This window comes from Solea solea, chromosome 18, assembly GCF_958295425.1.
Source record: "Solea solea chromosome 18, fSolSol10.1, whole genome shotgun sequence".
Taxonomy (NCBI): domain Eukaryota; kingdom Metazoa; phylum Chordata; class Actinopteri; order Pleuronectiformes; family Soleidae; genus Solea; species Solea solea.
Genome location: NC_081151.1, coordinates 19,603,972 through 19,630,637, shown reverse-complemented (window position 1 = coordinate 19,630,637; position 26,666 = coordinate 19,603,972). Strand labels below are relative to the sequence as shown.

The following is a 26,666-nucleotide window of genomic DNA, read 5'->3' as shown; positions in this document are numbered from 1 at the left end:
TTTTTTAATAACCGGTTCCATTTTTGCTGATTAAGGTATTTGCATTAAGTTGAACAGGTGTACTTACTAAGTAGCCAAGTGTTCACTCGGCAGCCACTCGGGTGCACACAGGGCACCTTTGAAAGTAGCATCTGCTTGGTTGTAATGAGTGGTTACTGTTGTCTTTCTATCATTTATTTATCGTTTTCAAGCAGTCTGGCTTCAGTAAGGTCATCTCTCTTAGAGAACTGCCACTCACTTGATATTTTCTCTTCTTTGAAGCATTCTCAGCGAGCTCTACACATGGCTTTGTGGAAAAAAATAATAGTGCAGCAGTTTTCTGAACCATAGTATGTTCTAATTCACTTAAATCATTCCTCATTCTGATGCACGGTAGTTTGAACTTAGCAGGTCATCTTCACTGTGACTAAACGCTCCAATGCATTGAATTGTTGCTATGTGATTTACTGACTAGATATTTGCGTTACTAAGCAGTTGAACGTGTGTATTTGTATATTATTGTATGTAATGCCCTTTGGAAAAATGTAAAAGCCAGTTTCATGTAAAAGAAGTGTCTATCGCAAAGGAATTCCTCTTAAAATTAGGGGCTGCGACTAATGATTCATTTCATAATCGATTCATCTGTCGATTATTTTCTCGATGAATTGAGTAATCGTTTGGTCCATAAAATGTCAGAAAACGTTCGCCAAACCTGGAAATGATGACGTTCTCGAACGTCTTGTCCAAAACGATTCAGTTTAAATGATTTCTTTGGTAAATGGAGCAAATAAACTAGAAAGTATTTACATTTAAGAAGCTAAAACAATCAGAAATCTTGTTTTAATCATGACAAAAAAGCTTCAAACTGATTAATCGATTGTCGAAACAGTTGCCCATTAATTTAGTAACTGATTAATAATCGATTAATGGACATAATGTCACCTTGACAGCTCTGTATTAATGTAATAATGTTATAAACACAGACTTTTCAAAACCCTTCCTTACATCACTCTCCTGCTGTCGTCAGGCTTCGACAGGCTTTTATCGTCACCCGGGCACAACTTGCGTTTCCTAAGAAAGTTTTTAATATAATGCAAATACTTCATCGTGCAGCCAGATGTCTGCCCGTCTGCCTGCCTGCCAAAAAAAAATACGAGAGAAACAGAAATTCATGGCATGATTCATTGTCACACACAAAAAGTAAACTAAGAACTAAAATGACAGGAACTCGGTCACCGTTTTAATAATGTCTCTAAGTAAGATGTCACTGAGATACTGGGGAACTAAAGTGTTGGTGTAGGACTGTTTAACTGCTGATTTGCTCCAGGAAAGTGGAACTACTGTATATGAAGCTGCACACCAGCTGCCTCAGGGCTTTTTTTTCTTTTTCTTTTTTTTCCTCCCCCTGTCTTGATGACAGCTTTACACCGTGTCCTTCTTCTGAATGAGTCTGTGTGACAGTCGGGCAGCACAGTCTCCTCCTCCTTTTGTAGAAGTCCAAGTGGTACAAATGGAACTACCGTCAACGGCACTTGTATAACAGGAAAGTCTTTTAAAAAGTAGGGAATTTTATTTTGAAATCTTGTTTTCCAGACCTCCAGGTTCTCCGGTTTCCTCCCACCGTCCAAAAATTGGACACTCTTTATTGACCATAGGTGTGAGAGTGGACAGTTGATTACTCCGCCTTTCACCCTATGTCAGCTGAGATTGGCTCCCCCGTGACCCTCATGTGGATAATAAAGTGGTAGAAGATGAGCGATTGAGTGTTTTCCAGACCTTAAAAAGTGAAAGTCTTAATGTCTAAATGTCTTCCCAATCAACTTTCGATTTGTACTGGTTTAGGGTTTGTTTCCAGAGGAGGGGGAGACTGAGAAATGGCTACCACCTCCGAGGAAGGCAGCAGACACGCAAATTACCCACTCCCGACTCGGGGAGGTAGTAACCAGAAATAACAATACAGGACTCTTTTGAGGCCCTGTACTACTTTAAATCCTTTAACAAGGATCCATTGGAGGGCAAGTCTGGTGCCAGCAGCCGCGGTAATTCCAGCTCCAACAGCGTATCTCAAAGTTGCTGCAGTTAAAAAGCTTGTTGTTGGATCTCGGGATCAAGCTAGCGGTCCGCCGCGAGGCGAGCGACCACCTGTCCCAGTAGTCCCGCGCGGTCCGAAAGCCTTTACTTTGAAGACAATGGGAACACGGCTTTTTAGAGTCTGCACAAATGCACGAAATAATTTTAAAATATGTAATTGTGTGACGAAAACCAAATGAAAACATGATGTAATTTTACGAGCTGGTCACACGATTGTGCTGGAGTGATAGCCAATCAAAGCTCATGTTCTTTAGCTCGGTGCTGCCGGCAGAAATGGGTCGTTGCGTGTTTTGACTTATCTGAAGTTTAAAAACTGGATTACACAAAGAATATTGTGCTAAAAGTGTGTGCTAAAACTTGGATATTGCCGGCATGGGAGAGGCAGTGCAAGAAGCACTCAAGTCTCTGTATACTTTTCTATCTATTCATCCATACATTTGTTCATTCATTCATTCGTGCTTTCATAGTTCTGACCGTACTCTTAATGAAATATGTTAAAGAAAAGAATGTGAATAAAGTAGGCCCTCAAGTGTGAAACTACATAAAGTCAAGGTCTCGAAAATAATGTTTTCTTTCTCGAAAAAGTCTGGAATTTGTATTTAGGAAAAAGGACAAAAAGAACATTCTAGTTAAAGAAATGTGTTTCGTTTACCTGCCATTTTCTCCATTATTTGCTTGTGTCTTTGCTTTTCTATTAAATTTTCGGTTACCCTATTACACTCAAACTACAGCAAAGATCTGATCTCTCATCTCTTCCAACATGGGAAAAACTAATCCAACCAATCTGAAAAAGAAAGGTCACTCTTTATCTTATTCAAGTAACAATCATGGTCCTTAAAAGATGGGGAAATCAAACCCTTTTAGCCTGTGTGTCAGTGCTGTCCGTCATGCTGTCTTCTTGGATACCCCATAATAACATAATGCATCATAAGAATGTTCTTTTGTAAAATGGTCAATTTAAAAATTCTTGGATAACAATAATAGTTATATTTTAGCACTAAAAATATCATTTCGGGTAAAGAGCTTCGACATACTGGTGTATATTCCACTATTTAAACTCCTAAACCATGTATTATTTGCGTGTGTGTGGCTGCAAATATTGAGTTTAATTTGAGTCTAAAGTCTGTCTCTGTGGTCGGCGTGGTGATGGTGTAGCCAGGGAGAAATAACGGCGCTCGTCAGCGAGCCCTCGTCTTCCCGCTGTGCGTGCTTGTCTTATTCAAATGGAACAAGTTGATTTGATATCCACGGACAGAAACTCAATGTGAGGCTCCTTCTGTCCTCTTGTTATCTGGAAATTAAATTTCTCCGTCATGGATTGCATTTCACGGTTCACCGAGTCGCTCAGTTAGAAGGGCAGACGGAGCCATGGGATGTTTTTTTTCAAAATGTCCAGCCAGAGAGTTTGTGTGCCCACTCCAGCTGAGCGGAGCCGCATTTGTACTGTTTCAGTTAAAACTCAACTCTGGTTATGTTTTCAATTATTTTTCTAGAGGTCAGGAAGGGTTTGGAAAATTGGAAGAAAGAATTCTAAGAAAAAAAGTCAGAAGTTCTGACTTTTTTCCTCAGGATTCCAACTTTGTATTATCTCAAAATTCCTACTTTTTTCTCAGAATTCCTACTTTTTTTCCCAGAATTCTGACTTTCTGACCTTTTTCCTCAGAATTCCTACTCTCCCAGAATTCCGACTTTTTTCTCAGAATTCCGACTTTCTGACCTTTTCCCCCAGAATTCCGACTTTTTTCTCAGAATTCCGACTTTCTGACTTTCCTCAGAATTCTGACATTAACCTCAGAATTTCATCTTTCTGACTATTATCTTAGAATTCCTACTTTTTTCTTAGAATTCCAACTTTCTGACGTTAATCTCAGAATTCCGACTATCTGACCTTTTTCTCACCATTCCAACTTTCTAAATATTATTTCAGAATTAGCCCTTTTTCTCAGAATTCCCACTTTCTTCTCAGAATTCCCACTTTAATCTCAGAATTCCAACTTTCTTCTCAGAATTCCCACTTTAATCTCAGAATTCCAACTTTCTGACTTTTTTCCTCACAATTCATGCTGGTTTTTTTTGATTTTTAAAATTTCTTTCAATACACTTGTGACCCACACACTCTTCCCTACAAATGATATCCTGTGTTTAGAAATCATTCTTCTGTTGTAGATCGGTGTATTGAACAACATAAACGTCTCCCAGTCTGTTCCCTGTAATTAAAGCTCAAGCTTTTTGGTTTGGCTGCCCCTTCATTAGGTTGTTACATGATAACAGTTTGTCATCGCTGTGAAGTATCATCATATGTCATGATGTCATGTGAAAACAGGCTCGACTAGATCTCGTTTGGACTCTTGAATCAACATCACCATCTAGGGCCCGTCTATGTGGAAACAGGTTCAGGTGAATACGTGTACTTTTTGTTTTAGGACCTGAAACTGTGTTTTCCTGAGTGGGAAAATCTCAAAACACCGGCCTCGCGTTTCAGAATATGATACTTTCGGGAAAACGATGACGTCATCTTCTCATCTCCACTAAAGTCAGTCTGAGAAGACACTAGATCAAATGCAAATACAAAGAAAAGCAGAAATCATTCCATATATCCTGTTTTTACACACATGCAAACGCTCTTCCTCTCGACTCAAACCAAAGTTGCAAGTCGGCTCACTGATAAACATTTATCACGATGTGACGCGCCGACGTATACAGAGAAACATCATTTGCAATAAAAGTGTGGCACTTCGCAGTCAGCTGCCGTCAGCACTCGCAGATTAAATGGTTGCAGTGCGTCGCTTTTTTTTTTTTATTCCCCCCTCCTCATGTGGAATATAAAAGCGAAGTATCCGCTCACTCAGGACTGACGTGGTTCCAAATATTATCGCGGATGCAGCAGTATATTTTTAAAAAAAGAAGTGTGAGATGATGAGGCACATAAACCTCTGTGGGAAACCAGCCCATAATTGACTGACTGATCCACACAAACGTATTTTTCTTTAACGTGACCTTTAGGTGGACAAAACAAGACATTTATGCGAGAAGCATTTGCGGTGACCTTTTTTTATAGATCAAGAGGCGACAATCGGCAGCCCCAGTCACCGTGAGCCGAGCTGTACATCCACGCTTAATTCTGTCTTTCTATAAATCATTCGAAAGATTTGTGAAAACTGCCGCACGGCATCTGAGATCCACTCACATGCTGGACACGTTCTTCCCTGAAAATTGACGTAAAACACGTGTATAGAAATGTCCCTTCTACAAATAGTTGCCTTAGTCATCATGTCCGCTGTGTAGCAGACATTAATGGAGTGTGTGCGTGTGTGTGTGTGTGTGTGCGGTTGTGAAAGCTGAATGCTCTCATGATGAGTCAGAGTCACTTAAAATATCAAAATGCCACCTGTTCACTTATTTTCTTCGAGGTCAAGTGGTGAAATTGTGTTCCTTTTATTTTCTGCTGCGCACACACACAGGTGTCACTGGCAGTTAATTCATCACTAACTCACCAGTGTTTCCAAGTATTTGGATAATGTACCGTAAATTATCTGGAGAAGCTTTGATTGAAGTGGTTGTATAGTTGGTGGAATACTGGGAAATGGCTGCAACTATCGATTATTTTCACGATTAATCGAGTAATTGTTTGGTTCTGGAATGTCTTGTTTTGTCCACAAACGAGAACGATTCAGTTTGAATGGTTTCTTTGTTGTGTGGAGCAAAGAAACCAGACGATATTCACATTTAATAAGCTGAAACAATCAGAAAGCTTGTTTTATTAATTTAAAAAAACTTCAAATCGATGATCAAAATACTTGACAATTCATTCAGTCATCGATTAATAATCGAGTAATTGTTTCAGCTCTAGTTGAAGCATTGCGACAACTCATACAAATCTGTGTATCATTCGTTTTTTCAAAAGGAAACGAAAAAAAACAAAGATACAAACTGTAATCTGATTTTCAAAATAAAATAAAAAATAAAAAAATAAAAATCAGATGTCTGCGGAAGATACCAAATCTAGTTCTTTGCCCAGTGAAAAGCGTTAAAGTGTGGGATTGTTGCCATTTGAATCATCCTCCTCCCTGAATGAAAAGTAGTAGCAGGTACAACCTTCACGAGAACCAAACTTTCACGCAGCCAAAGTGCACGCTCGCTTCCTGTCCGCTGTGGCCTCGCTGCTCCGCGTGCATGCAGTCGACTCTGACACAGATAAACAGACGCACCGCACAGGAGACACGGAAACAGCAGTGTAATCTGTTTGCTATGTTTTTCTAGAGCCCCACCCTCACACACCCTGTGCACTGTTACTCGCTGGATGCCACACACACACACACATAGCCTGAAAGCCACAGCTCCAGAAAATGCCCCAAACACAGCAAAGTGAGAAACAACTCATAAAGAGAATGCGAGTAAATCCAATTGACGGCTGAATACTCTCAGAAGACACTATATTACTCCTTCAGTCTTCTCATGTTTACCCATTCTTTGAAGCCATGTGGAATAAGTAATTGTGGAATTAAAGATTCACATCACTTCTCGAAGAATCCATCAAGCAGTACAAAAAAAAAGCGTGAAAGCTTGTCTTTGTTCTGTGCCTGAGTGAATCCTCGCAATGTGGAGCCCGATTGCGTCAGTCATTAATCTGCTTAAACATGGGTTTAAGACGCTGAAAATTGCCTTTTTTGTTGATACAAAGGATGAAAAGTCAAGAGGGGTTTGTATTTTAATTTCTTTTATTTTTGGTTGCTGGAAGAAGATTTAGTCTTAAGTGGTCGTGTTCTCTGGGGACGCGGAAATTGACGGCAAACTAAGTAAAACTGGTTGTTGAATAATGCATCACAAGATCCCGTTACATTAAGTCACTCTGAGATTCTAAGTCTGTGTGGTTCAATGTCTGATGTGTGTCTCCCCCACCCCCCTCAGAGCTTGTCTGGACCCATCTGACGATCCATGACGATGTTGACTGAAGGCCCTCTCTGAGCAGAGACACGCAGAGGAAGTGGTGTATCCTCTCCCAGACGCTGAGACCATGGTGAAAGCCCAGCGGAGCCAGCCGCTAAAAGGCAGGAAGCCCCACAAGGAGAAGGCAAGCAACAGAGAAGGTGTGAAGAAGAAGAAGGAAAGGAAGAAGGAGCTGAAGAGCAAGACAAGGAACGTTAAGAAAGATTCACACCAGCATCGGAAGAAGATACTGGCGGTGGGCGATGGAGAGGCACTCGACTGTTGCGTCCTACTCACCCGTCTGGAGGAGAAAGGCGTTCTGGGTAAAGAGAAGTATGCACCAAAAGCTGGGAGACAAAAGAGCGTCAGAGGCAAAAAGAAGCTTCACTCCAGCTCCGTTCAAAGAAAGACCAAATCCGGACTGAAGAAATCTTCCACAGCCCATCGAAAAGCACTGGAACCAAAAATCAACCGATCTGGCGCCTTACTCACACCTGTCCTCGAGCCCCGCCAGCGGAGAATGGCCTCTCTCAACGCTGAGGCTGTCAACAGCCTGTTGCTTGACAGAGACAATTCCTCGACAGCAAATCTCACGAAGAAGCGGCAGACCTCGAACGAAGGTCCAGCTAAAGACGGCCCCGCTAAAACTGAGCGTGGATCGAAAAAGGTTTCTTCAGGAGGAAAAGCGGCACTGAAAGAAAAGCCTAAAAAACAGAAGCGGGCGCCAGTGGAAATTGACTGGCTTAGTTTATTAACGCCGACCCCCCGGCGTCAGGCCGGCCTCACTGCTGCAACACTGCTCAAACTCACCAGTGCCCAATATGGAAACAAACGGCAAAAGAAGTCGGAGTCCAAACCAGGGAATGGAGGTGAAACGGCAGCCACGACTCAGGGTGAGATTAGCGGTAAATCTTTGTGTGAAGGAACGAAGCAGACCAAAAGAACAATGCATCCCAAACACGAGGAGCCACTGAAGCACAAACAGGGTACAGAGGATGTGGTCCATCCCCAACTGGGGCCTAACATCCAGGGATGCTGTAGTTTATGTAAGACAGAGGCTTTGGATCCTGAGTGGAAAGAATCCACAGGGGGACAAGAGTGCCTCAGACATACTCTCTACTGTGGCTCTGCTCTGGGATTCCCCTTAAAAACAATCAAAGAGGAGCAGGTGGAGACCAAGGTGTCTTCCTGCTACTGTTGCTCCCAGGAGAGGTGTGTCGAGTACTGTCACAGACTAGCCCTCTTCCTGAAGGACAAGCCCTTCAAGGAACCGCAGGACGGCTCGCCGTCCGACGTGTTCCACCACCATCATCACCACCATCACCATCACCACCACCATCTCCAGCCTCCTCACCCAGCAGCCATAACCATCAGCCCACACACGTACACCTGTTTCCCCGGGTACTACGTCCACTTCAGCCACCCGGACGCCTCCCCCACTCCTCCTCCCGTGTCGCCCCTGGCCTTGTGCCCAAGGGGTGGAAAGAGACTCAAACTGCTGCCCAGCCCAGGTCCACAGCCCTCAGGGATTAGCCATCCGGTCTACTGCTGCACCTCAGTGGAGGCCTGCTGCGGAGAGACCTGCAGGATCAACAGCTACTCCACGTATACCAGTGTGATCCCAGCCATCACCAGAGGAGGGTGCTCCTTCAACCCCACAGACTGCACCAACTGTAACCTCAGCATCAAAAGAGGTGAGTAGACCAGAAATCAGCATTATGACGTTTATGTTTTTCCTGCACACCGTTGTGGGAAACCGTCATCATGATGAGTTAAAGGTGGGTTTTCTCTGGGTTCTCCGGTTTCCTCCCACAGTCCAAAAACATACAGATTAGGGGATTAGGTAAGCACTGAAGAAGAAGAAGTAGCAGTGACGTCCGTCCACTGAAGAACACGAGTGCTAACTCCTAAGCTAACGCAAAGCTAACGTGACGTATCAGCCGTTTAATTTCACCCTATCCTTGATCATAAAGTCGGCGATTGCATACATGACATCAGCGTTTGTGTCATAAACGGAGAAGACGCGCCACGTTAGCGTAGGGTTAGCGTTGAGATAACTTAGTGTTAGCTTAGAGTTAGCACTGGTGTTACACCACATGAACCTGTCTCATGATTGGTTTAAATCCCCGTTTCTCTCATTGTCATTGGCTGTTTGGGTTGTGTGTGAAAACATGAAGTCCTATCAAAGTTCTATCTTGTTTTTATTTAGAGGAAAAGTTCTATCGCGATACATAGCGTTGTCTTATTATTGCCCAGCCTTTACAATCAGTTTTGACCTAACTCCTGAAATGTGTAACTGTCCTTTTTATACATCTACCGAAACCTTCAATCTTCCTTTTTTAAAGGGAGCCTTTCAAAGATGACTTAGTGGAGAGACATCAGACGCAGGTCGAAGGCCACTCTCTCAGACTTTTTCTTTGTTGGTTTACGGTTGGATTTATGTGTGCAAAGCCGTTCTTTGTTTATATACTCGACTTTCCTGTCAATACGCAAAACACACCTCTATTTAGGCTGCTGTGGAAATGGGAAGGTACAAGATGGTGGCCTCTGTTAAGCAAGGCCCTTGCTCAAAGGGTCATACAAAAGGCTTATTCATTAAGCTATGAAAACCAATTAAGTAAATAATTAATTCAAAGATACTATACATTATACAGCCATACTTGTGGAAAGCTTATAAGAAACCCCTGTTTGGACCTTTGATCATTTGGTAATCTACCACTGAGGGCTTATTACGTCATTGTGAGCTTTTCCAGAGAGGGATTAGAAAATAAATAATGATCTAACTCTATCCTGATTGGAATTATTTATAACGGGTGAAGTTTACTGTACCGTGCACTACATTTTCTAGTCATGAAACTCACCAACACTGGTAAATGACGGTATCAAGTCTGCGCCCTCCCTGGTCTTTTTGTGTTATAAAAGTGTCGTTTAATAAGCCTTTATACTGTGGCATTATCAGCCTTATGCGCTCAACCATGATAAAGCTCCCTACAGAGCCACAAAAAAACCAACTAAACAACTGTTCTCACAGGTAATTATGCCCATAATGAGTCACTTACAGAAAGACAGTAGGGTTTCCTAATAAGCAATAAATGTTCATAACTACACCATGAGTATACGATTCTTCTCCATGTGCTCTCCACATTAATGAGGCTGCCGAGTCTGTACAGTGTGCTGAGAATAGCTATTATGATTGGAATTAATTTACTATTTTTAATGTAACGTGAGTGGGAAGTAACAAAAAGCAAAAACTGCTTTGTCTCTTTGTTTGTAACACAAACCACAGACGGTTTAGTAACAAGCTGAGCTGAATGTTGTTTTTAGACTTACTAGTAGTCTTCACTGACCAACGAAAACCTGGTCTAAGGTCAAAAATGGGCCAAAAATGGTAAGGCCCTGGAATACTTCCATGCACAGCGAGCGGGCCCAACGCGCATCGTGCATCGTTGGGACAGTGCACGCGCAAACCGAATTTCCAAGAAGCAGATGCCAAGGATGGTCATCCAAGCCTTGACCTGGTGACCCTTGAACCGGCCGACACCTATTCCCCTGCCCGACCAGACATTTCTGAGGGAGCTCTAGCTTCTTTGGTAGGAATGCTATCCTATTCCCTGTGTCCAGACTTTTACTGCCACCCGATGGTGAAATGGGACACTACAGGACCCTGACGTGAGAGTATAACAGGGTCCGCAATATGCGACACGCGTGGCATGTGCGCGGAAGTATACCAGGGCCTTCAGGAGACGGTAGAGGGTCCACTAATGCGTCAGGCACAGGCGCACCTGGCTTTTAAAGGGACATTTCTGTTTGGCGTAATTGATGCTATGCCCAAAACACACCTTGCGAATAATTCAGACACTAAATATGACCCATTTGGGCCGGGAAATTGGAGTTGGACACGCACTAATGCATTTGCACCATGTACTTAGGACCAGTGTTTCCCAATCCCGCTCCAACACACCTGATTCAAATAGTCAGCTCATCAACAAGCTCTGCAAAAGCCGAGTAACGACCCATTTATTTGAACCAGGTGTGTTGGAGCAGGGAAACATCTAAAACATGCAGCGAAGTGGGTCCCAAGGACCAGGATTGAGAAACCCAGCTTGTGTGTGTGTGAGTTTATGAGCACCCGTGCATGCATGTGTGGTGGAAAAAAAAAACAAAACACCTGAATGTGACCTCAAAACAACGATCACACATGAACAGATGCGTCTCCCTCTCCCTCGCTCTCTCTCTGTGGTCTGCAGCCCAAACCAGGTCAGGCTCTGAGGGTTTGAGACGAAAATCCACATAAATCCACATAAAAAAATATGTGTATATAGGGTCTATATGTGTGTGTGTATATATACATACATATATGTATATATGTGTATGTGTGTGTGTATATATATATATATGTATATATATATATATATATATATATATATATATATATGTATATGTGTGTGTGTGTATATATGTGTATATATATATACATATATACATATGTGTGTGTGTGTATATATATATGTGTGTATATATGTGTATATATATATGTTTTTGTAGTTAGGTGAGGGATGTACCTTCTCATTGCACAGTTTAAGAAATATTTCACTTCAGCTGATCAATAATAGACTGTGGGGTATTTAAAACGGAGTCTCTTTATTCGTCAATAGTCTCAGGAAGGAGCTGCTGTGCTCAATAATCAAGGTCATATACTGTACACGGTGAAAGGATATGTCTGTCTAACAGAACTCCAATCATTGCAAACAAATAAGTGTATTTTTCAAACGAATAAAATGCAACATTTTAAATCGATATTGTTCTATTTTGATGTTGTGGTGGCATTTTTGTTTGCTCAATTCAAAAAGTGTTGTTTGCGATTTTTGAGCTTATTCAATGAGCTAACTGTGAACCAGGAGCGACATTGTCTTATGATGATGATGTATATTCCATAAAATAAAATAAAGGCTGGTGATGAGGTTTAAATGCAGATAGCTGAAAGATTACACTGAAATGAACTGACCATGAATTGTGTGTGTGTGTGTGTGTGTGTGTGTGTGTGTGTGTGTGTGTGTGTGTGTGTGTGTGTGTGTGTGTGCGTGCGCGCGTGCGCGTGTTGTGTTAAAGGCTATAATTGACCTTAATTGAGCCCCTGTGTGTTTTTTTCTGCTGCATTAGCAGAGCAGCTGAGTGCAATTCATGTTTCTATTACATAACCTTGTTAAAGGTGGTTGATCACCACGTTTGGTCCCTTTTTAAAGCACAGTGTGTGTGTGTGCGCGCGTGTGCTACTTCATCATCTTTGCTTTCCTTCCCCAGATGACTACTCGCCGACCCTCAACGACCACCACGGCCCCTCCTCCATCCCCATCTCCCCCGGTCCCAGAGTCCTCACTGGCTGTCCCGTCCCCACTGTGCCTCCAGCCGGTCAGTCGGTGCCCCGCGTTCAGACGTCGCTGTCCGACCCCAGCCAGCCGCAGCCTCTACTGCAGGTGGCAAAAGAGAGTCCGCAGAGTGCCAAGCCCCCCAGCGGGTCGAGGTCTGGCGCGCGCGGTGGAAGTGGCGGCGGCTCAGCTGTCTGCCCTCTCAACAGGGAGAAGAAACAGAAGCTCGGCTATCCCGGTGTCAAAGAGCGACTGGTTGCCAATCAGCCGAAGAAGGGCCGCCAAAAAACCACCAACGGCTGGCGGCCAGTTGGCCTGTCCTTTCAGAAGGAGGTTTTCTCCGTGGTATGTAGAAAAAACGTCACGCTGGGGCCTTTTGATGCCGCCGTGATTGTGCCACTTGTAATTAAATCTGGTGTCATTTAACTCGTCCCTAAAAAGGATTTGGAAGGATGTCACTTTCCGTTAAGACACAGAACCATCCAATACAAATTTCATCCTGCAGCTTTCTTACTCTGCAGCTTATCAGTTTCCTACTGCCTGTGTTGCCAGGGAGAGGAGGCTCTTGTGCTGAGGAAGTGTTACGAGGGAGTCCAGAGGGACGGGGAGCTGATTCGGGTCCGAGACGCCGTTCTGCTGAAATCTGGACCCAGGAAGAAGTCTCTGCCCTTCGTGGCCAAGATTTCCGCTCTGTGGGAAGAGCCTGAGTCAGGTAGGACGCTCGCTGAACCACGGTGTTTCCTCGCACTGATTGCTGCACCCCGAGGGCTTGAGGGTGAACAGTGTGTTTTCTCTTCTCTTCTCAGGAGAGATGATGATGAGTTTGTTTTGGTACTATCGTCCAGAGCACACACAGGGGGGACGCAGCGCTGGCATTCATTGTGAGGTGAGACACGAATCTGCTCATACTATGGCTGTGGTGAGTTAAAGATACAATATGTAACATTTACAAATAGGGAAATGGGGAAAAAAAGGATTAAAAGTCTTAACGATCAGTTGTCTGGATGTGCAAATAAATGGAATTCGGGAAACTCTCTAGCTGTTGGTCCATAACATTCCTCTACTTAGTGCAAAAGCAAACATTACTAAAATTATAATTTAATGCAGCGACACCATGCTCTCGGTGACCAAACTCCCAATATTTGCTTTAGAGCACTTCTGTCCATGTGTACTGACTATATTTCTGTTTTGAGCGAGCACAGTATGTAAACTCACGTCTCCTCCACCAGAACGAGGTCTTTGCTTCCCGTCACCAGGATGTGAACAGTGTGGCCTGTATTGAAGACAAATGCTATGTCCTCACATTGGCACAGTATTGTCGGTAAGAAAAAAGGGGCAACTTATTGTTTTATTAAAGTGCATTCGATGCCTGAGTACGCCAGATGACTTTGTGTTGTGTGCCGTGTCCAGATTCCGTGCCTTGTTAAAACGCCGCGGGGAAGGTGTCCACGACAGCGCCGCCGCCCTCGTGGTGCCGCCCATCGTTGGCAACGCCACGCCCACCCACCACTGTGTGCCCGACGACACCAACCCGGAGCTGGTGTTTTTCAGTCGACACGTCTACGACTTTCGCTACGGACGCCTGCTCAAGAACCTGCAGTAGCACCTGACGGGACATGGGACGTGAGCTAATGCTACTCGGGTTTCATCCTCCACAACTCTGAATATGCCGCTTTTCCACGACATGGTCCCGCCGTGACTCGGCACAGCACGGCACGGTTATTTTGCTTTTCCATTAGTGATAGTACCTGGTCATTTTTTTTAGTACCTGGCGAGGTTCCAAGCGAGCTGAGCTGATACTATGCGTGGTGTCGCCAGAGTGTCGCCACTGGAAGAGGCATGAGCACGACGTCCGAGACAAGAATCAAACCAAACAATGCCGAACTGTAGATCAGTTAAAAAGACCTCAAAATGCTGAAAACGTGCGTTAATCTCCAACATTTAGCAATGAAATGCCTAAAATGTCAATATTTAACAGAGGAGTCTGGTGTATTTAGCGGCAGCCGCATCACAACCCCTGTGCCTGACAGTGTCTGTACTGAACGATTCTGTGAACAAACGATTCTAATGATTCAGTACATGGAAAACAACTGCTTTACAAGTCACTCGTGTGTAAAACTAAGTCACGGCAGTTTCACGCAGCCGTACCGCGAGGACTCCGCCCACATTGAGGTTGTGGAGGTACTATATTGTAATGGAAAACCAACCAAGCCGAGTAGAGTCGTGCCGAGGCGAGCTGGGACCTTGTCGTGGAAAAGCGGCGTTGGCTACAAAAACCTACCTGCTGCCTCTGCCTGAGAGGAACTGGAAGTCAAAGATGAAGAAAAACGAAGATGAGGTTATTTTTTTTTTCTTTAAAAACATTGCCACACACATTTAGTTCAGTAGGACGTGATGTCTGACATACAGTGTTGTGTAAGAGTTCTTATAGCGAGTGTAATTGGGCTTTTCACGTAACGGCTCTCTGGTGTTTTAGCAGCTGCGAGGAAGAACCTGGAACGTGCTCTGCTGTATAAAACGCTGTTGTATCTCTTAGAAATGTGACATTTGAGATAAGTATATATACATATCTATATATAGAGTGAGAGAGCGAGAGAAACGTTGATGTTAAAGGTGATTAATGTTACGACCTGCCTGCAGATGTCAGACGCACAGAAGTGTCAGCGGCGCGTCGTGGAGGAAGATTTCAAGTTTGATTGGTTCGATTCAGCAGAGAAGTGGTTTTTAAAGAAGTCGCTTTGTGTGTATTCGCCGTCTCGCCGCGAAACAATAATGTTTTTTTACATCTGTATAGTAAATATAGATGGAGCGCCTGGAGCCCGTGAAGCAAAGCTCAGCATAAACACTGGAGACAGCTGTTTCCCCCTCGGCCTTTTTATTTTAAGCTGAGCTCGCCGGCCAGTGCCTCCAGATATATACATGTGCATATATGTAAATATATGTGTGTGTGAGTGTATATATGTATGTGCGTATATATATATATATATGTATATATGTGTATATATTTATGTATATATGTGTATATATGTATGCGTGTATATATGTATGTATGTATATATGTATGTGTATATATACATATGTGTATGTATGTATGTATGTATATGTATGTGTATATATGTGTACATATATGTATATATACATATGTGTGTATATGTATGTATATATGTACATATATGTGTATATATACATATGTGTATATATGTATGTATGTATATGTATGTATGTATATATGTATGTGTATATATATATATTTACTACACAGATGTAAATCTGCCAATAAGCCTAATTTGAGAAGTATTCCATGATTATACATTACCATAATGTACACGTTGGTCTCACTGACCCGTGAGGAAGAGTTATCGATCGGACACGTTTGATGAAATACGGCAAACGATGAAATGTGACATGTTTTTTTTTGTGAATTTGTGACAATGATTCCAATATTGCGGTGATTCTCGCGCCGTGGGACAGACGCGTCTACCTGCCTACAAACAAAGCACAGGTCCAACAGGCCTTGAGAGCATTGAGGGGATTATTGTTGTGCCAATGCTGAGGTTTATGTTTCTAAAAAAAACAACAAAAAAAACGCAGGTGTAAATTCAACCCCTGGGTGCAGCTGACTGTATATTTGCATTTGAGTCGTTTGCCCCTGGCAGATGGCAACAAGTTCGTCGCCTACCTTCTTGTTCCTTCACTTATGACATGCCGAGTAATGTGTAGCGCTGTAGATCCGTGGTAACGATTCATTCCTATGTTTTGAGAGAGAGTAGATTGCGTATTTATTTCTATATGGAGAAGATCTAATTTATTTTCAAATCAAGTCTTTTTAAAGAGAATAGAGTGCGAAGTGTGTCAGTGTAGCTGTGACGGAGTGAGCTTGCTTTCCCAGTAGAAGCCTTTTTTTATGTTTTTCTCCTCAGCGTCCTCCAGGCAGATTGGAGGACACGTGTGAAGGACGTTATATACACTTTGAAGGACGCCTGTTATCATGTGACCAGACGCTTAACCCGCGGGACCAAATCTGGTTGTTTTTTTTGGCCCCTCTTTTCACGTCCGTCTCCTCGGACAACGGAGCTCTGCCTCTTCACCTTTAATCACCGAACGCTACGGCGACTTAAACCCCTTAAACTTAATCCTGACTGTGCCCTCGATCTTTGCTGCCTTATAGAACGTTCCCAGCCTTTCGTTTAGACACTTGAAGTGCGTTTTCGTGTGCTGATCTTGATTCACAGATGCATCGCGGGTCCACGCGATGACACGCCGATCCTTTATCCGCCCCCTGTTTATTTTAAACAAACGTATGCACATGTTTTTATTGAAGTTTGAACGGGATGTACTCTGGACTAGGCCAGACTATACCCCTCTTGTGTAAAAAGAGATTTTGATTGTATTTACACAGAATATGCACTCACTAAAATGTATAAACGGCAACAGGAACATGGATTTACCCCTGGAATAATCTATATTTTAGCTGAAAAGGTTCTTGAAATTAGCTTTTTTCATCAACAAGTCTGTAATTTCTTAGTCCATATTGATGTGGTGGATTAAAATGTTGAACAATTAACTCGTTCTCTTTACACAAGAGGAGTATATTCTGGCCTAGAGGGGTAGAGTCTGGCCTAGGCTAATTTCTACAAATTTACCCGGGGTATAATCTAGCATAGACCGCTTTAACCCCGGGGTTTATTCTGGACTGGGTTTATATTATGGCCTGTTGCACCGGCTTTCATGTCAGAGGTCAGCGCACACCAGAAAATTAAGTGAAATTATCGCACTGCGCTAATCCCGGCTGTATCAATGCGCAGCGATTAGCGCGTTAGCTTAACTCTGACAGCCCTGTTCAGTTGTTATGACGATAGCTCGCGGTGGCTATCGCTACGTATGTGTATGAGATTGGTCTTGATCTTTGGACAAGACGACATAATTTCTTCCATAAAATACAAAAAAACAATAGTTTTATCCACAAACAGAAGAACCTGCTAAACCCGCTTTAGCTTTATATTTGTATTTGTTTTGTAGATGCGATGAATGCTGCTCCGTTTGGCAAAAAAGTCGAGAGAAAATCCACTTATTCCTCCTCTGAACTGTCCGCCTGGATGCTCGTGTTCCCCCAAAAACCATGATCTCTTTGCCATATTGTTGTCTTTTCATGAACTGCGTTTTCTTCCGTGGATCGCCCGCGTGCTCGTCGTCGCAGGTTAGCGCGTTTAGAGCTTTCTGTTGTCGTTTGGGTCGTTTCGGCCTCGTCTCAGTCGAACGATAGTGCGCGATCCGCTGATCGTCGTGTCATGGCCTTAGAAATCATTCAGCAGCGGAAATCTATTTATCCAGATGTGTGATAGCTGGTCCTCTGTGCCTGTCCCCCCCCCCCGCCCTCCATTATTAACCCTAAAATCCACTACTATTCCAAGCGTTTTTCCTTGAAAACAAGGACGAGCACTTGCCGTTTTTAGTTGTTTTTTTTGTATTCACCTTACAAAAATCTGACAAAAACAAAAAAAACACTTGCCTTTCTTTCTGTCTTTCTTTCTTTTTTTTGGGTCAGATAACACTGGTCTGATCTTAAATCACCACAAAGAACTGTTTGCACCAAAATAAAAGAGAGTGAAGTGGAGTGAGAGGACGTTCATTCCCCCGCCCGGTGTACAGAGACCCCAAAAGCATTTGTTCTTTCCTTCTCATGTGACATTTCTGTTTGTATTCTTTGCATGGCGTTTTCTGGAGATCTATCTTGGAAATATTATTAATCACAGCACAGATTATTTGTATGGTTTGAAATGGACCCCTGTAATATAAGAAAAAAAACTATTTAATTGTAATAAATAATATATGCGTTTGCACGTGTGTGTGAGAAATTTCATTCAGTGTTTCAAATCATATATATATACATATATAGTTATATATATGTATATATATGTATATATATATATATGTATGTATATATATATATATATATATATATATATATATATATATATATATACACACACATATATATACACACATATATAGTTTTGTTTAAATGTAAGGAGAGACATTTTCCCCAACAGTCACACAGCCTTATAGTATATGGATATATATATTATAGAAAAGTTTATTTTAAACATGTTTTTACAATGGCAACACATTCACATTTACATCTTGTCACATGTCTGAAAACAACGTCTTTATATTATTTGAGAGTAAGTTATTTCATGCTTAGAATATTATTTGCGCTGTTCGGTGTAACGATGTTAAAAATGCTAAAGAAGACAGAAAAGGCACTCCTGGTTAAGAAAAGAGGGAGAGGTGGGTATGAGGTATGAACATAATTATAGAATTTGGGAGTAATCCTTGGTTTACTTAAAATTGGTTGGCTGTAATTTTAGTATAAACCAGGTTGCCAGCTGTAGTACTGGCGATTGTCCACACGGTGGCGCACTTTGACAGGATTTGATCAAATACAGGGATCACAGCTCTGTGTAGGTTTATGAGCTTAGACATTGAAAGGTACCAGAAAATGACTTTGGTAGAGGTGGAAGTCACTTTTCTTTTTTATAATATTACTTAAGTGATTACTTAAGTATATGACATTTACTGTACTTAAGTATCAAAAGTCATTTTCTGATCTAAAATGTACTGAAGTTTGAGAAGTAGAAGTATTAAAAGTGGCTCAGTGGTAGGGCGAGTTGTCTTTCAACTGGAAGGTTGTGGGTCCAATTCCTGGCTCTACTCGTCTATATATGTGTCCTTGAGCAAGACACTAGAGAAGCGCTGTATAAATACAGACCATAGTACCAAGTCTTCTTCTTCTGATTTTATTTGGTCGTAACGAGGAGCAAAGTTAGTTAGAGGAAATGTAGTGGAATAAAAGTCACTAGAAGTATAAATAAAGAAAAGTACAGATATGTGAATTTTGTACTTGATTACAGTAACAAAGTATTTGTACTTAGTTACATTACAAACACTTAGTTGAGGCTTTAAGCGTCATATACACACGATGCACCTGATTGTTTATTCACCCTCTTCTTCTCTGTCACTGAAACTCCTGAGAATGATTTGTTTGCCTTAAGTTGTCATGGACACAACAGGAAACAATGCATTATCTACATCATTCAAAAGTCTGTGTGTGTGTGTGTGCTTTTCTATTTCATTCAGCCTCTCTCCACCTCAAGTGATTAAAGATTCCGTCTTATACGCGAGCGCCATGACACGAGGAGATGACGTCTGACTCCGATAATCAACGCTCAGGTGAATATGTATGAGGCCTGAATCAGGCGGTGTGAGCAGGTGAATCAGTGTGTGTGTGTGTGTAAAATACCGTAATACAATTAAAGAAAGCTAATAAATATTGATTCCCGAGACGGACAGAAACAGTTGTGTGTACAGAACTAAGCCATTTTTCTACCCACACTGTTTCCATATCCTGTCCCTTAATGTGCGTGTGTCAAACTCAAGGCCCGCAGGCCCACATTCGGCCCACCGTGCTCCTCAATAATTGACACACTGGAAACAAGAGTAAATGTGGTTTCCCTCTCTTTTATCTTTCAACATCGAGTAAAAGTGATTTTACAATAACTTTGGAACTGTCTACACTGTAAAAAAACCCTGTTATTTTTACGGTAAAAAACTGACAGCTGTGGTTGCCAGAATTCTACCGTAATAAATACGGTAGAACTTTTTCTTACATTACGGTAAAAGGTTGGCGGTTTTTTCCTTATTCTACCATTTAAATAACATTCTTTTTAATTGAAAGTAACAATGTTTTGCCATATATTTAACGTGGAAATACCATATAAGTAAAGTATTTCTCCATGAAATAAAACAGCATTTATTAACATAAAATACTACTTTATTTAACGACCTTGTTTTTACGGTAAAAACTGGCAGCTGTGGTTGCCAGAAGTTTTGGCTCTTATAAATATTATGGTATTTTTACGTAATTAACACAATGGTTTAATAAGTTTAACAGTAAGAAAATGTATTCTTTAAAAAAAAAAAACGCAAAAGATACAAGTTTGGGAGATTTCCATAATCAACGCAGTGCAATTATTTAACAGTAGATTAATGTAATTTTTACAGGAAAAAATATACAAAAATTACTGTTTCGGCAACTATATATATTTACGGTATTTCACTGTTACAAAATCTGTAATAAACTCTTTTTAAGTTTACGGTCTTTTTCTGTTATGGTTTGACGGTTTTTCACTGTAAAATCTACGGACATTTTTTTTATAGTGTATGGTCGTCCAGTGTTGATATTTGGTACAACAGCAGTACATTAATCTCCTTTTTCAAAACCCTCACCAATAACTACCCCTCAATACTCGCCGCTCTCCTTCAGGACCGCATCACTTGCACTCCTCCCACTTCCATCCTTTCAAAAATAACTATTGTCAGAGATCATTCTTTTATACGTGCCATAAAAATCTGAAATGAAATCCCCGTAATTGCGTTTTTGTCGCTTTATTCTTGTTCACCCGTGTTTCTTGACTGAGCCCGGCCAGTTTAAGTGTAACATTTAATCTTTTCCCCTGTGAAAATGAAATGAGAGTTTCAACAGGAAGCCAAATGTAGTTGGATAAACGGGGAAATTGGAAAATCTGTAGTTGGCAGTCGCGAAATGGGTAAATGGTTTATAGGATGAGCCACTCGGAGCTGCTTCACACTACAGTTTTGCCATTCACACAGTGCATTTTCTGTCACTCGGAGAATCAAACCCACAACCTTCAGGTGGAGTCGTGTTAATAAAAGCTAAATATCATCGATTTTCTCTTCTAAAACGTCGATTTTTCTAATACAGAATCACAAACCCTCTCTGACGCGACGACTGTGGACGTCACTGCTGTCTCCATGTGTGAGAACAGTGTGCTGAGGTGTCGAAATTGACTGAAATTAGATACATACTTGTATTTCTATCTTTGTGAGGACTTTAAAGGGCTTTTTCAGGGTTAAGGTGAGAGTAAAGGGCTAGGAAAAGCATGGATGGCTTTATGTTTTGGAAAAGTGTCAGGTTTTTAAGATGGTTGATGAATTCAGGGCATTTGTCATATTCATATTCATTTAATTATTCCTTATATTCATATTCATATATTATACATATATATCATATTAATTCAAAACAAGATTTCTGATTGTTTCCGCATCTCAAATCTACGATTTAGAGCGTCTTATATCCTTTTTTTCAGCGCAACCTATAGGCAATGTGATTTTTAATATTATTTTATTTTTAATACAGAAGACAAAGATGATTTCCTGCATATTCCACATTTAAATTATGCTAAAAAGACGGTGGTTTTGAACATTTGGACGCAATGAATTGGGTGATTTGAAGGCTGATTTGGATGTTCTCTCGAGTGTCTTGTATCCTTTTTTTTTCAGCACAATCTAAAGGCAATGTGATTTTTTTTCTTCCCATTTTACCAACTGTATAAACACACCTGAAGTCGGCTTGGCTCGTTTTTATGAACCAAAATAAAAGAAATACCGTCTATTTTTGTGTCTTCGGCACAATTATCACCGCTCACAGTTTTTTTTTTTAAAAAGCCTGTGACTTATAAACACACCCCCAGGATGTCCATATAAGGAGTTTAGTGTGTAGTATTCCCAGTAATTGACCAGTGAGCTCTGAGGGTTAAAAGGAAAACGCTTACTCAGACGTACGTAAGAGCAAATGCTCCTTTGTGTTCATCCTGCGAATTAAACACAAAGCCAGTGGAAACAAATAAGCACCATATTCTCATTAGAATTCTATTGTTTTATGCTCTTGTTGTACTTGTGCTTGATCAAAATTGGGAGCAGCGGCAAATGAACTAAAGAAAATGACAGATTGCAGATAGGCAGAACAAATAATTCCCCATGACTGAATTGATATAATTGCACATTAATGGTCGTTCTCTCTTTCTCCTTGAGCGCCAGCGTCTCATTGTCCTGATTATGGTAATGATACCATTTCAAAAGATCTCACATGAAGAGATTTCATTTCAGTATCACCTCTTTTCCACTCTTTGGTGTCCTAACTCCATTTTATACAACCCTTTTTTCTCTTTATAGACTTGTGAACATCTTGGTTAGTTGTTGGCGATTAAGGGCCTCAATCTTCACCTGTGCATTATGGGTAAGGTACGCTATAATAGCTATGTATACCTCCTTATGTTGTGCTTTATTGTTTTTGTCTATTTTTGTCTCATGCTAGCTATCACAATGTTGTGTAGAAGTCTGGAACTTATTTAAAAAAACAGTCAAAATAGTCAACGAAAACTATCAAAATGACAAAACAAAAATTCATTAATTCATTAATTGATAAAATGCTTTCAATTTGTTTTCTGTTTTGTTTATGACACAATACTTATTATGACCTTTTTGCATCTTGCACCCGGCAAATACTCCATACTACAAAGTAAAACTAAGCATTTACAAAAAATAGAAACTAATTAAAGCTAACTTATTTTAAAAAACAAACCGTCAAAACTAATATTATACTATTATAACCTCGGCACAGACGCCCTTTTACTCTATTCCCGTCTTAAAATGTCCAAAGTGAGACGGTAACACATCATTCATTCATTATCACAGACTCATTTATCATAAATAAAGCTCATTTAAATAAATACACAGTCAATAAATACAAAAAGCACATTTAACTCTGGCTTAAAGGTCATAATCAGCCCAAAAATACAAACATATTCAATCATTTGAAGAACTGTTGTTGTTGTAAATGCTCACACCGGAGCAACACAACTGCTCACAATACACGTTTATGCTCACAATAGCTGTAAAATAACCCGTATCTTCCTCTGAAAACACATTTTAAGCATAGTCCTCTTCAGGAACAGTGTTGCTCGCAGCACCGGGTAAATCCGCCGCGGCGGTGGACGTGTGCAGACGTGTCACTTTGGACATTTTCACGATGCTGGACCCTCGGCCCTGGTCCTTCCCCTGTCCTCTCCAGCGGGACAGGAAGCCGTGACACAGGTAGGACAAGACCTTGTTGTGCAGCGAGGCGTAAATGAAAGGGTTGTAGCAGGTGGAGCTCATGGCGAACAGGTGACTGGACACCTGGATCACGTTGATGTAGTTCTTGCCCAAAATGGAGAAGTCCGTGTCCAGGTCGCGGATCAGGTTCACCACCTGCAAAGAAAGTACAGCTTATAATTCAATTTAAAATGATGTTGTTAGTTATCCAGTATACTAAGTCATTTGTTGTCTTTGATAAAAAGATGATAAAATCAGTGAGTCACCACCAGAGATGGGAGTAAATCACACATAAAGTCTCAACTTAGAGTCTCAAGCAAGTCCAAAGTCGTCAAATCATTTGAATATTGAAGATGAAGATGATTTCCCGCATAGTCCACAGTTAAATTATGCTAAAAAGACGCTCATTATGAACATTTGTTTTGGTTCTGTGTTGCATGATGGGATTGCGTGACCTCTCCTAAAAAGTGACACCCTGGACATTTCACTAGAAGACGGGTGGTATCAATCTTCTCATCTAACGGCGCTTTTCCACTAGTGCGACTCGTCTCGCCTCGGCGCGGCACGGCGCGGCGCGGCGCGGTTACTTCGCTTTTCCATTAGCGATAGCACCTGGTACCTATTTTAGTGCCTGCTCTGGCGAGGTTCCAAGCGAGCCGAGCTGATTCTATGCGTGACGTCGTCAGACTGCCGGCCCCTGATTGGTCAGAGAGCGTCGTCAACAGGAAGAGTCATGAATCGAACCGAAAAATGCCGAACTGTAGATCAATTAAAAAGACTTAAAAGTCCTGAAAACGTGCGTTAATCTCCAACATTTAGCAAAGGAAACGTCTAAAATCTCATCACTTAACAGGAGTCTGGTGTATTTAGCGCAAACCCTGATGCTGTATTTCAGTTCAGTGAGTGATTCTAATGATTCAGTACGTCGAAAACAACCGCTTTACAACCGTGCGGCTCGTAAACAGAGTCACGGTTAGTTTCATGCAGCCGCGCTGTGATGACCCCGCCCACGTTGAGGAGGTACTATATTGTCATGGAAAACCAAGCGAACCGCGCCGAAGCGAGGCGGTACCATGTAGTGGAAGAACATTAGTAGTTCCTGCGATGTGTTAGCTATGAAACGTTCAGTCTACCTGCAATGGGAGCCATGAAAAGGCGAAACAGAGGACGGACACCAGCAGCAGGTAGAAGGTCCTCTTCCTCCGTTTGCTCCAGGCAGCCCGTGCAGACCTCAGCTCCGGACACGCCGTCAACCCAAACCTGGTCCTCTGCTTCAGCTGGTAGGATATCGCGCAGTAGGAGATGGAGACGGCTGCCAGTGGCACACAGTAGGAGAAGAAGAGAATGAAGCAGGAGTAGACGAGGCGACCTCGCTCCTGGCCGTCCCAGAACTCCTCGCACACGGCCATCTGCAGGCCCGTGGCCCGCAGGTCCAGGTGGACGACGTGCAGCGCCGTGGGAGTGGATAAAGCTAGAGAGGACAGCCAGATTAGGACCACCAGGCCCCAGCAGAACAGGCAACCCGCTCTTTTGCGGATGGGATAAGCCACGACCACGTAGCGGTCGACCGCAATGGCCATGAGGGACAGGACTGCCGCGTAGACGGCCGCCGACTGCATGACGCTGACAAAGTGGCACATGTGCGGTCCAAATATCCACCCACGCTTGTCAAAGGCGTAGGACGCCGTCAGGGGGACGCAGAAGACGCACATGACCAAGTCGACGAGCGCCAGGTTGCTGATGAGGAAGTTGGTGGTGGTGTGTCTCTTCTTGTCGCGCCACATGAGGAAGAGCAGGAGGAGGTTGCCGGAGAAGGCCACGAGGACCACGGCGGAGTAGAGAGGGATGAAGAGGAGCTTCAGCTCGTGCAGGAGGTCCAGGCCGGAGAAGGAAGGCGCCGAGGAGAGGGACTTTGAAAAGAGAGGGCTCGTGGCGTTGCAGCAAGAGGAGGAGGAGGAGAAGGAGAAGGAGGAGGAAGTGGACGCAGGTGAAGAAGAGTTCACACTGGATTGGTTCAGCGGATTGTCCCAGTCCATCTCTGCAGAGGCTGGAATAAAGAACAATTTAGGCACATTATATCATAATTAAAGGGCTGTTTCACCCAAGAATTCTGTTATTCTACAGATCATTTACTCATAAAACGTGTCGTAATGGACCGAAACACAGCGAAGGGCTTTTATTCTTTTCGAAGGAAGTGACTTTTTACGACATTTTTTCTTCCTTTCAATCCCAACTTCCTCCGTCGCCGTGGGAACGAGACGTGCACCTCAGATCCACTGTCTGGTGATATGGAATAACACATGAATCCATGTATTTTATGGGTGAAGTGGCCCTTTAGGTCCCCATCGCCACTGCTTGCAATCATTCACTCAACTATTTCTTCTCGCTGCTGCTGATTATATCCAACGAGGAACATGATGATGGAAGATAAAGACTTATTAGTCGAGGGTCAATAAAATGTCGTTACAAAGCTCGGGAACACATTCATCCGTCTCGTCCCTTCACTCTCTCACACACTTGTCACCCTTTATTATTCTCTGCCTCTCCAGATCTTTACCGTTGAATCATTGACACACTTAGGTCCAGTTTGATGAATATGTAACGTGGGCGCCGATAAGGAGAGGAGGTGTTTTTTTGTCCCTTTATTGTTTCATTTTTTTTTTGCTCCACTGCCCTGGTGTTTGTTAACAATTATTAATCCATTAAATCTTTGGTTCTTTTACCGTTTTTTTCTACATAAACTGACGCAGCTTCACGGATATCAATGGTTTAGCTGCAATAAGGAATATGTACATGTCTGAAATGAGACAATGAGGTGTTGTACAAGTTGGGGAAAAGCTCTATATTTCCCATCTGGATCAAAAAACAAGCGCATTTGAATGACTTTTCTATTCAACATTCACAATAATTCACAATAATGATGAGGATGATAGAAATCCCAACTCCCTCCACAATTTACATTTGAGTTTTTTTCATTCAAAATAATCCAGAAAATGCACAAATTCATAAGCACTTGTTGCCAGATGAGATGAAAGTGGAGTAAACTGTACCTCTGCGAGAGCTGTCGGTCAGCTTGAGCGCCCGTTTGTGTCCCTTTGTGTCTGCGGTAAGTCCCACGTCTGTGCTGCCTCACTTCTCCAATGCAGGGCACTTCAGAAGAAAGATATGTGCTCTCTCTCTCTCCATCTCTCCCTCCCTCCCCTCCCTCTCCTCCCTCTCTCTCCATGTGTGTGAGTCACTCCCAGTGTGGTTTGACTGAAATGGTCTGCTCTGCTCTGACATTTCACTCAGCATCTCACCCCCCCCTCTGTGAACAGTCATTATAATCTCCCATAATGTTCCTTTGGGGAA

The 26,666-nt window shown here is 42.2% G+C and overlaps 2 protein-coding genes across 4 annotated transcripts in view; one reads left to right on the top strand and one right to left on the bottom strand.

Annotated features, from left to right (window-relative positions):
• Positions 1 to 22,627, top strand: part of bahd1 (bromo adjacent homology domain containing 1) — a 39,189-nt gene extending 16,562 nt beyond the window's left edge. For 2 of the 3 annotated variants that reach the window (XM_058615145.1, XM_058615146.1), the window contains exons 2-7: positions 6,979 to 8,690; positions 12,298 to 12,707; positions 12,915 to 13,074; positions 13,169 to 13,248; positions 13,592 to 13,683; positions 13,773 to 15,324. In XM_058615145.1, coding sequence (XP_058471128.1) covers positions 7,085 to 8,690; positions 12,298 to 12,707; positions 12,915 to 13,074; positions 13,169 to 13,248; positions 13,592 to 13,683; positions 13,773 to 13,965 — 2,541 coding nt within the window. In that variant the 5' untranslated portion in view covers positions 6,979 to 7,084 and the 3' untranslated portion in view covers positions 13,966 to 15,324. Of the gene's footprint in view, positions 1 to 6,978; positions 8,691 to 12,297; positions 12,708 to 12,914; positions 13,075 to 13,168; positions 13,249 to 13,591; positions 13,684 to 13,772; positions 15,325 to 19,499; positions 19,593 to 22,394 lie in introns of those variants that run through there. The other variant, XR_009233749.1, reaches the window with a different exon arrangement.
• Positions 22,628 to 23,150: 523 nt separating this feature from the next.
• On the bottom strand, positions 23,151 to 25,351 carry prlh2r (prolactin releasing hormone 2 receptor). Its single transcript, XM_058615609.1, has 2 exons — positions 24,449 to 25,351; positions 23,151 to 23,471 (listed from the first exon to the last, which is right to left on the bottom strand). Exons 1-2 carry the CDS (start codon positions 25,349 to 25,351, stop codon positions 23,151 to 23,153), a joined length of 1,224 nt encoding a protein of 407 aa, XP_058471592.1.
• Between the last annotated feature and the right edge of the window lie 1,315 nt (positions 25,352 to 26,666).

Bases quoted from the DNA above. Each gene is read 5' to 3' on its own strand.
- prlh2r (XM_058615609.1), bottom strand. From the start codon at position 25,351: ATGGACTGGGACAATCCGCTGAACCAATCCAGTGTGAACTCTTCTTCA. The intron at 23,472-24,448 runs GTAGACTGAACG...CTTTCTTTGCAG, and splicing joins TTTCATGGCTCCCATTGCAG to GTGGTGAACCTGATCCGCGA.